Source organism: Panulirus ornatus, chromosome 37 (genome assembly GCF_036320965.1).
Source record: "Panulirus ornatus isolate Po-2019 chromosome 37, ASM3632096v1, whole genome shotgun sequence".
Taxonomy (NCBI): domain Eukaryota; kingdom Metazoa; phylum Arthropoda; class Malacostraca; order Decapoda; family Palinuridae; genus Panulirus; species Panulirus ornatus.
In genome coordinates, this window is record NC_092260.1 from 17,566,827 (window position 1) to 17,578,367 (window position 11,541).

The 11,541-nt window shown below is 40.4% G+C and overlaps 1 protein-coding gene across 2 annotated transcripts; it reads left to right on the top strand.

The window, feature by feature from the left end:
• Window positions 1-6,723: 6,723 nt before the first annotated feature.
• LOC139760547 (uncharacterized) lies at window positions 6,724-10,315 on the top strand. 2 transcript variants are annotated; one of them, XM_071683875.1, is made up of 5 exons: window positions 6,724-6,850; window positions 7,900-8,065; window positions 8,623-8,784; window positions 9,529-9,638; window positions 9,906-10,315. In XM_071683875.1, the coding sequence occupies exons 2-5, from the start codon at window positions 7,916-7,918 to the stop codon at window positions 10,087-10,089; spliced, it is 606 nt and encodes a 201-aa protein (XP_071539976.1). In that variant the 5' UTR covers window positions 6,724-6,850; window positions 7,900-7,915; the 3' UTR covers window positions 10,090-10,315. The 2 variants fall into 2 exon arrangements, with proteins under 2 accessions (XP_071539976.1, XP_071539977.1); XM_071683876.1 differs by having other exon boundaries at window positions 6,768-6,850; window positions 7,906-8,065.
• Window positions 10,316-11,541: the final 1,226 nt, after the last annotated feature.

Below are 11,541 nucleotides of genomic sequence, written 5' to 3' on the forward strand. Positions count from 1 at the left end.
TCTTGTTTATCGTAAACATGATTACCTACTGATGACATAATTCATTTGAATGATTGGCCGAGATATACCGTTCTTTGATCCTCTCACATCCACAAAATCATTAACACCAGCATGAAAGTGATTAAGAACCAGTTTCACCTAATTCCAGCACGCTTTTACAGGAATGTAAATGTACCAAGATTCCGGTACATATACATGCACCCCAACATTGTAATGCAACTCGTCGTTTCGGAAACTAATTTTTTTTTCTTCTTTTATATCATCCACCGCCCTCCCATTGTTTTGGACAGGGAAGGTATAGTGTGTGTAAGCATCCAAGTCCGCCAACCCTTCCCCGGATAGAAAAGTTGAAATCCGCCTTAAAGGATACCAGACATAACTGAATCATTAATTCAGACAACCTTAATTATTGGCTGGTTGGATCTTAAGCCTATCAACCACTAAGGTCATTCAGGCCGTCAACGTTAAGTTATATCCATCGTCTGAAAAATCCTTTTAATACGTTCTTTAGATGTTAAACATGTTAAGACCATATATACAAACTGGGGCTCTGAGGTAAAATATGTGCAGATATTGAACGGACGAAGCTTGAGTGTTATCAGTAAAAATATAATAAAAAGACATCTTGCAGATAAGCCTTACTTTAATGTTACTGGTAGGATCAGGATCAATTAATAAATATCATAGCCAGTCCTTGCCCAGTTTTCTCTGGTCTCCTTGCAATCTCGTTTTCTACATTATAACAAGTACTTCGTTATTCAATTTCTGTCAATTAACGATGTTGGTCAGTATGGTTTGTCTTTAAAATTGTTTATAAATTCTCAGTGCACCCATATATGAGGTACTTCAATAGATAGATATATCCCTGTATAACGTATAGTTAATACGATGGAGTAACACTACCTCTACGTACATATGTTCAATTATGCATGTAGAAAGTGATCAAGTTGATGGATATGAAATTAACCAGTTATTGAAGGATGAGGTTTGCTTAACTTTCAGCGTTAGTTTCTTTTTTATACCTAAAGAATGTTAAGAGGAGAACTTGAAATCTATTCTGTTTACGCACTTATATTGACAGCCACTTGGAGTTCGGTTCTTTCATACAAAAAAGATACGGTGTTTCTACGCCCCCACTTTTCTCTCTCTAACATCGGTTTGAATAATATATCAGATGCAATCTATATTCCCTAACTATTTATGATACAAATATTGTAAGATGTTTGTCCAAAAAGCATACAGCTTAACTCTATTTTTGTAGATGTATTTCCTGTCTTAATATTCCTGGTATTTTGGATCATCTTAATGAGTACTCTAACCGTAGGTCAAGCGATTGCAACGTCCTTTCGGATAGCTTAGTATTTTTCATGAACTGGAAGTTTGTTACCTAGGAATAAGGCACATTGTGCAGTTATTCACGGTATATTGTTTAGCTGGCCAATCCTCTGGTGATTTTTTATTTCAATACCATAGAGAGAGAGAGAGAGAGAGAGAGAGAGAGAGAGAGAGAGAGAGAGAGAGAGAGAATGTGAACGAATGTGGCCTTTGTTGTCTTTTCCTAGCGCTACCTCGTCCGCGTGCGGGGAGAGGAAGGTGCCATTTCATGTGTGGCGGGGTGGCGACGAGAATGGCTGAGGGCAGCAAGTATGAATATATACATGTGTATATATGTATTTGACTGTGTGCGTATATGTATGTATACACTGAAATGTATAGGTATGTATATGTGCGTGTGTGGGCGTGTATGTGGGTGGGTTGAGCCATTCTTTCGTGTTTCCTAGCGTTAACGCGGAGGACAGCGACAAAGTATAATAATAATAATATAATATATATATATATATATATATATATATATATATATATATATATATATATATATATATATATATATATTGCAAATGAATGATGAAGAAACATCCAATCAGCGGATTCGTCTATGGACAAAACTACGTTATAGGAAGTGGTACACCCTAGTGACTACATTATGTAACAGTCTAGTCAACCATGTTAACTGTGTGTGTGTTGCCGTCCCTACCTTTTTGAAGAACGCAGAGGGTGCTCCTGTGATGGTCAATTCAGATCGTTATTTGCTCGTGCTGGAGCGTTCTTCATTCCATCACGTTGGTCCGGCCAAACATAAAGCGCTTAACACCATAAACATCCTCAGGCAACACTTTCCCAACCAGCTGATTTCTCGATGGGAGGTGACATTTTATGGCCGCCACATTCATTCAATCTAACTTTCCCTATTCTATCTGTATGGAGTTATCTCCATGCGAAGATGCATTGCAAACCACCTGAAAAATGTGAATCAACTGAGAAACGACATAATTCATTGCATTTGTGAGATTTGAATGACTACATTTATGGTTTCAGTGATTAGTGGGTTGGTTGAGTGCCTGAAATGAAACGAAAAACATGAAAGGGAAATTATTTTTTTCCGAGTCAGTTTGCTGGGGTTGACAAATATGAAAATATTCGAGTAGCTATCAGCGAGGCAGTCCCTGTCAGGAACTGTGCCCACTCACTGCCCCAGAGATCATGGGGAGTCACTTGGCCAACTTCACAAACACAGACAAATAAATCTAAATCTAAATTAGCATGATTACCACTATTGATGTGCCGTCCGGTGTTCTAGACACATTCGTTACTCTGTCAGGACTGCGCTTTCTATATCTGTGGAGACTTACGATGACCGGTTTTTACAATATCGTTCGTAAACCTTTATCCTCTAACATTCGAAGTCAGTATTCGCGTCGCGCTGGATTATGGGAATGTATCTGATTACGAGATGCATTTTTTGTGGGGATCGACAAATGCATCCAAATGAAGCAGTATGGAAATGAAATATCGCAGTAAATTTTACTTACTTCTGACCTATCTCATGCTGTCTGAGCCACCACAAATGACTAACGCCCGATATACATACATACATACACACACACACACACACACACACACATGTATATATATATATATATATATATATATATATATATATATATATATATATATATATATATATATATATATATTCCCTGGGGATAGGGGAGAAAGAATACTTCCCACGTATTCCCTGCGTGTCGTAGAAGGCGACTAAAAGGGAAGGGAGCGGGGGGCTGGAAATCCTCCCCTCTCGTTTTTTTTTTGTTTTTTTTTAATTTTCCAAAAGAAGGAACAGAGAAGAGGGCCAGGTGAGGATATTCCCTCAAAGGCCCAGTCCTCTGTTCTTAACGCTACCTCGCTATCGCGGGAAATAGCGAATAGTATGAAAAAAAAAAAAAAAAAAAAAATATATATATATATATATATATATATACATATACATATATAAAGTACAAAGTAGAAATCTCTCTCAAGAATAGTCGCAGGTGGTAAAACAAAAATCTAGTTCCTCGACGACAGTTCTTGTCTGATTTACTTGACGCTTATGAAGTACTCTGAAATGAGTGGTCAGTACTTGGCTCTAAATGGTTCACGAAAACAAGAGACTTCATTAAAGTAAATCTCCCTTCCAGCTCGATTTATTCGCGTCAAGATCAACTCCCTGAATCCCAAATTATTTGAAAAGGTTAAGATCGTAGTAGCGGCAGTCATGGTTGGTAATCCCAATGACCTTGATGGCATCTAAGGACAGTGTAGAATCCCCCTCGAAGGATGACGCAGTCAACTTTGGCAAAAGTCCGCCTTTTGAAAGATTTCGTGGTTACATCATCCTTGGAACATTAAACCTTGTTATGTAAATGTACAGACTTGATCTTATGCAAGGAACCTCGTTCAAGCATTTGACGGGGATAATTTGTGGATATATAAATATATATATATATATATATATATATATATATATATATATATATATATATATATATATATATATATATAAAGGTTTGTCTATGAAAAAGATATTAGCATATGCCATACAAAAAACTTGCTAACTTATGTTATTCCATAAATGTTTGGCTACCTATTCGTTTCTAATTTTGTTACGTAATGCATTTCCATTGCAGAAACATAATATTTTCAACCATTGAGTGCAAGGGTGTTAAAACTTGGTACGCCAGAACATACATATGCTCAAATCTATATTATACGATCCGTTGAAAAATTTTCAAACTTCTAAATAACCCTCAGTTACGAAACTTTCACATTTACTGATATAATATGTGAATGTGATGAATAGATTATTTGTTATTACATTAACAGAAGACTACAGAATGAGTGTGTGTTGTTGGCTTTAATGGCTACCGTCACCTACAGACCGTTGGATCAAAATCCGTAGCAAGCACAGAAAGAGTTTGAGATTTATCCATATTTTACTCCCATATCAGCCTAGTACCATAAGCTAAACCCATTCGACTATCAAAACAAAAAAAATGAAATTTTCTCTCCAAGCTAATACTAAGGGTCATGTCCACTGCATTTCTCCTTCCTCATTTCCCTATTGGACCCAACCAAGAATTGGTATCATCCTTGGCTGCAAGGCAGCTTGTGAATTGCAATCATAGTTCTGAGCTCCTTGAATCTAAGAATTATCACATAATCAACAACTAAACCCTACACAAGTCAGAGTGAGCTTAAACGTGAATGCACATAAGAGATAGCTTCGCACACATAGCCTTTGCCCGTATTGGATACAATACATCTTGTATACCACCAAGGAATTACAGTGTTTCCATTTACCCAAACATTAGGCATGATGGCATGAGTCCTGACCCAATCTTAAAAAAAAAAAAAATGGCTATTGTATCCAAGGTCGCATCGTCGTGCTCAAAGGATGATTTTTCTCTGACAGATGTACCTCACGTGATCCTTGAAAAACATGTTGGTGACGCAGTTGTGCAAGAAGACCAAGGAGAGTGACTCCACGGCTGTAAGATGTTCAGGAAGCTGTGAACAGTCCAGAGTTGTCTTCATATTCTACCCAAGGAAACCTAAATCACTCATATTTGGCGAGAAAAGACGAAAAGCTATGTCATTCTCTCGTCAAAGGCAATCACGTGCAACCATATGGTCGATCCTAGTAAAAACGAAACAATGAGTTTTTGATTATGATCCCATAGTCAGGAAACTCTCACGGGTATGTATATGTATTCAGTAAGCCGATGACACATCCTGCCGAAGACACTAGCATAAATATCTTTAGAAATTCACATTCGGTTCTTACGATTTTCTAATAAGGCTTTCTAGTCACATACTTAAACTGTCTTGGTTTTGGATTTTTTTCTATCTAGAATCCACATATGTACAAGTGCGCACACATAAAGACATACAGACACATGGACACATATGAACAAACACAAACACAATTGAGCATTGTGTTACACGAACCTCAGGCGCCGAAGCTCGGGCCGGCTCATAGCCAACTCATCCTCAAGTGGTCGTGCAGAAGCTCAAACTCATCTTCCATGGCTGAATATGTCAAGAAATCAGTATGCAGACTGTCCAGATCGCTCAGAGTGAATCTGAAAAGGTGAAAAAGTTGGATAACTTAGGAATGCAAGGCAGGCTTTACAACATCGTTGCTCCAAAGTCCTTCCGCTTACGAAGGATGCCCTACGATCTATCTTCCCTGTAGAATATAGTAAACATTCCCTTGCTTCATCTATCACATACCAACAAAATGATACTTTGAGCAGACGATCTTCAGTTATTTGGATACGTGGTGCATTACTTACCTTGTATTACCTATTTCTATTGAACGGGGAAGTTCTACACTCGTGAGTCCCCATTTCTTGAACTTTATCCCAAAACATTTTAAACTTCTGTATGCTACGCTGTCCACATTCTTTGTCTCATAATTCAGCTTGATCAATTCATCCACGACTCATATACCACAAAAGTACAGTACTTGTTCGCGTCCTTTTTAACAAGTTACTTCTTTCATTTCATAATAAGGCCTCAGGTAGTTTTATACCTGTATCTTACGAACTTCTCGCTATTCACGTCAGGCTGGTTCAGAAATTCAAGGGTTGTGACCAGGTTACCCTTCACTTTTCTCTTTACCATGATGGATAAATCTAAGACCTCTAACCTCCCCTGTAGCCCATCTTTCTTAAAAAAATAAATGAACTATTACCATCTTCGATATCATCCTCTGTGCTTCTCTGTACGCGGTGGGATTACTTGGGAGGCATTTCCTAGTTTTGGCCTTATCTAGTATGTGAAAAACTTGCCGATTACTTCCTCACCCATATAATTGAATGTTACTCTAACATCTGCCAGCAGGCAGTTCCTCTCCTTTACAATTTTCTTAGTCTGCGTGCGTGTGAAGAAAGAATCGCTAGGTCAAGCCTGGCCCGAGCGTTTGTCAATCACAGTGGCCTGTTCCCGGGGTTCCATTACTGGCAGAGTATGGGTGTGTGTTTTCGGGTGCCACTACTAGTACAGGTCTGGTGTGTGTTCTCAGTGGGATAGTATTGGCAAAGACCGGGATCGCAGATAACAATGGGACATTTCTATGGGCATTATCTTACTGAATAAGGTGACGCGAAGGCTACATTTGATTTCTTTTTCTTATAATCATTTTTCCCTAATATGAGACTGATTCCCGGTACATGTAAGGTCTGCGACGAATACATCTTACTGATGGTCACTCCATATATCAAGGGGGGGAGGGTACATTTCTTGGTCTATTCTCACTACGTTAGTTCATCCATGTTGTCAAGGTCACGAGAGCGTTGGCACTACTTGCACCAGTCACGGCCACTTGTCCCGGTAACCTTGGGGAGGTCCCACGGCGGTATATAATCAGCCTGTGAGGATGACCTCTTCCAGAAACACTCAGGGCCGCTGCCGAGGACCCACACACTCTCAGGACACTTCTGGTATTCTGCAGCTCACATAACCACAGGTAATCCCAAGTGTCGCCTAAAATTCCGCAATGGTGAGCGTGAGTTGAAGAAAGTTCGATATATCTAATACGGCTGTTGTTCAGTTATTAGTTAGTGTTACAAGAAATTATTTATCTTCTGTATGTGGCGTAGGGTTTTTCGGCCGTTTGGTTCTCGAGGCTTACACCGTTTTCGAGTAAATTGTAAACTTAATGTCAAACTGATTTTTTTCTTTATAAACTTTTTGACAAACTTGAACGTAAAAAATGTCTCTTAAACCGTCTCTGATGATAATCATTGTAAGTAAGACTGCATTCAAGGATAATCAAACTTGACCGAGAAGAATGTTATTCATGAACAGTTAATGCATTCTTGTTTTCCTTTTCTTTTCTCTTTATAAATAGTCTTTAGTATGAGTTTGATAGTTATGCATTAATCACGTATTGTGCTACCTAACGACTTCATCATATATCAACACATCTTTAAATACGAGTACCACTTGTATTCACTTCAAAGTATGATAATTTTGTTTTGACCCGTCAAAGATCTGCCTAGCACGCGCCAGTAACATATTGACGGCCGCCAAGGGAAGCTTAGTGAGAGTGTACCCAAGTAACTATAAGTGCTAAAGACGTCTTGTAGCTCATTGATAACCACGACTATATTTTGCACACTAGACTTCGAACGAATACGTGACATCAACTGGTTAGTGGCAGCTTCGCTTTCTCTACTGTCACTTGTGCAGGCACTGAAAACCCAACCCAATGCGACTAAAGAAACTGGATCGATCTTTTGACAAGGCCAGTCGATGTCCGCTCTCGGGGGCTGAAAAACGTAAAGTCTACTTAACCCTTCACATAAGGATCCAACGCGTGCTTTGCCTCCGATTTTTGTTTTCTCGTGCTTTGTATAATCTTATTCATTGCCCTCATTGGTGCCAGTATGAAGAAACGAAGATAAGGACGCTTTACCGATCTAAACTTAGCTAGAGGGTTGGGACTGACCATGAGTTACGAAATAATTGATTTCTTTAAACTCTGTCCAATAATGTTCTCATTACTTCCTACAGAAGCAGCAGCAGCAGCATGGTCAAAATGGCTGCGGCGGTGGTGGGCGTGTGGACAGTGGTGACCCTGCTAGGTGTGGGCGTGGTGAGCCCGCCGGGGACCGAGGCGGCCGCTGCCCCCGTGCCCTGCTGTGGCCGTTTTGCTGCCGGAGCTTTGGGCTTCGTCGGGGTGAGTCGGAGATGAAAGGTTGAACAATGTGTGAGGAGAGAGTGAATCAGACGTATGGGGGCACAGAACTGAACGAAGATATCATAAGAGAATGCATGTTTGAAAGCACCAGGAATAAAGTAATGGAAAAAGAGTGGTGGAAGAGATTAGAAATGGTAATTAGTGGGTGGAAAGACGAAGTAAGGTTAAAGAACTAATGGGAACTGTTAGGAGAGAAGTGAGTATGTGTGACGGAGAAAAGCAAGTGGGAGACGATGAGAGACTTGGAAGAATATAGGGAGTGAGCCAAGTAGGGAAGAGAATATAAAGGGAGAGTAACGTCGGACTGAAAGTCGGTCTTGACGAGGATGATAAAGGCTGTTATTCATGAGTGACAAAAATGTTCCACATGCTTGTAGACGACTTAAGCAATGAAAGAATGTTAGGTCGACGCGGACTAGGCTCTTGGTAGAATCAAGCATAAACAGCAAATTGCCACCATGAAACTCTGACATGATTTATATCGTTTACGAATGTATATCTCAGGTTGATTAATCTCATATTTTTTTTTCCCCCAGGGATATTTGGTTGGCCATCACGGCCATCATCATCACCATCATGGTGGATGTGGTGGGTGTGGCGGCGGGTGTGGCTGGTGCGGTGGTGGATGGTACGGCAGGAAGAGGAGGAGTCTGGACGACGTGATAGAGCAGGAGATACTGGAGGACCTGTACTGGAAGGTGAGACGGTAATGCCTCCACCGTACGACCGTTACTCCCAAAGTCGTACATAACCCACTTCCTTACGAATGAACTAAAACGTTTCTTCTTGAACACATGAAGCGTAACGCACTACAATCTATATACATTCCAGCATATTCAAGTGATTGCCAGTTTAACTTTTGTATTTGCCAAAAAATGTGTAAGATTTTTCTCAACTTGCGTGATCCAATCTAAGCTCACAAAAGCGTAGCTGCCTTGCAAAATGATATCGTTACTTCAGAGCAGAGCAAATCATACTGTAAAAGGGTTTTGAAACAGATATTGAAAATTCCAAAATCTAATGACAGGGCAAACTGTCTCTCCTGAAATATGGGATCAACAGCATTCCATATGCAGGACGGTACAATTTAAAGCACGACGGCGCGACCCTCGGCTATGATGGACCTTGAGGTATTTGGTCAAATGCCTAGCCATCATATCCGGAGATAGAATGTCGTACACAAACGACGTAAAGTGAACTCAAGGGTCTACCGTCGTGCTCGGTAGGCTAAGTATTGTATATCTGATCCGCATTTTACGAACAAGTAACGTGGATACTGTTCAAAGTGAACCCGGCCACTCTGACTCTGAATTCGCCAATTTCATATTTACTATAAATGAGAAACTGTGAAAGTTGCAAATGATTTCTAAAGCTATTTTGTTGCTACTAAATGAATGAGTCAAGTTTCCGATGGTTACATATCTTTATTGTCTTCCCTATAGATTGCGTCGCAGGACAAGGACCAGTGTGGGCTGCGGCTGGTTTGTGAGTTGGCCCAGAAGGACCCCATCTACCTGACCGAGGACGAGACCGTCTTGCTCTTGCCCTACAGGTGAGTCAGATTACTCTGCCACTCCTACCCTCACCCTGCTGGCGAGTGCCTGACCCGAGAATCGCATTCCCATTTCATGTTTTTATGTTGTTTTTCTATATTCTTTCTCCTTACTTGCAAGCCGTGGACCAGTCTACCAAACTTGCGGCAAACATAATAATACCGGGGAATATGAAGGGTGATTGCAGAAAGCATATAACGACAGCATAACTTCAAGAATTCCATCCTGACCTACATACTAACTCTATTATCCCTTAACCATGACAGAGGTCGTGACGATACCGATGAGACGACCTACTACGGCCAGTACGACAAAGCGGTATGGCACGGCCAGCGAGGTAACCCCTGCCACAAGCTGTACCCGCTCTGCGTCTACGCTGCCACTGAGATGATGCAGGGCTACACGCCTACCAACTTCACGGACACTTTTCAGGGACTTCCCATGCCCTAATACGGCTTCCTGTTGACGCCACATCACCTCAAATTTCATGCTGGGTCACTGTCAACATTTACGACTTTCATCAACACGATAACGCTGTATTCAAGTCTGGTCATGTAAAACTTGCCAGAGAATACGTTTCAGGTATTTACGGCATCGAATTGAATTGTGATAAATCATCTTTTCTCGTGTAATGAAAATAATTACTTTTTATCTGAATAAATGTGATTAAGGTGATTATTTTGCGTATGAACTTCCGATTAACTCATCCTGTAAGAACCAGAATCACAAAGAGATACTATCACCACTAAGAATAAGATACCCGGCGGTGGCTGGGTGATCATGCAGGGTGAAAAATCTTTTCATCACAAAAAATCCACCGTACTCTAACTTATTTTGGGTAAGATTTCGTGAAAGGCGCGCTAGGGCAATTCTTTTGAGGAATCATAATTTCACTCTTCTTAATTCTGCGCATCAATAATGAATCATATCCTGTTAAGTCTCCTCTTTCCTTCTTCTTTCTTAACTGGTGACTGTTTCCCATGTTAACGAGGTGGCACCAGGAACAGGCAAAGAAAATTCTCATTCGCTCGTATCCATTCTCTAGCTGTTATGAGTAATGATATGTGTAACGGTCTTTCTGACCATTAATTTGATCATCTCATAACAAGCCAGGCTAGTAGTTGTTGAGTTCCATCTGTTTAAAGCCTGTAACGAAATCTTCCTCATATGCATAAAAACGACTCCCTTAGTTCAGTAACTAAGGGAGTCGTTTTTATGAATATGGGAAAGATTTCGTACTAAATTAAGTACTGAGAATCAAAGCAACTTTATTCTCCAACTCCAACTAATTAATTTAGGATTCCATTATCGGTGGTCATATGTCTTATGATTCCTTTATCGGTGGTTATATATCTGCTATGGCACTCGTCTATGTTTGGCTAAGTCGTGCGTGGTAATGATTTGGCTTATTGGCCACCTAGCCATTATTTCCATTAAATAACACAGCCGACTTCGTTGGCACACTAACCTTGGACCTGAGGATCGAGTTGTGCCACGTGGGTGTCCTCATGATCAAGGAACATCATACAAGCTCCACTGGACTCATGACTGGGTGGCTACCGACCTCCCTGGAATGGTAAACCGTAGGTATTGGTTAATTGGTTGGTTGTACTTGAAGTCTATCTACCACAAGGGCCATTAAGACCGTCATCGTCAAATTCTAATCACCATCCAAAAAAATCAAATGCTATGACAACATAAACCTTCATGAACAGCGTTATCAAAATCTGGCCATACATGGTATATTTACGCACTCCTCACCGAAGTTTACGATTTGAGTAAGGTTCAATTTTTTTCCATGAATGGGTATGTGGGTTAGGCTAGGATGCGTAATGTGTGTGTATACACACTGGGGAAGAGATATGGAATATGATTATATACAGAGATGGGGCAACTCGGGTA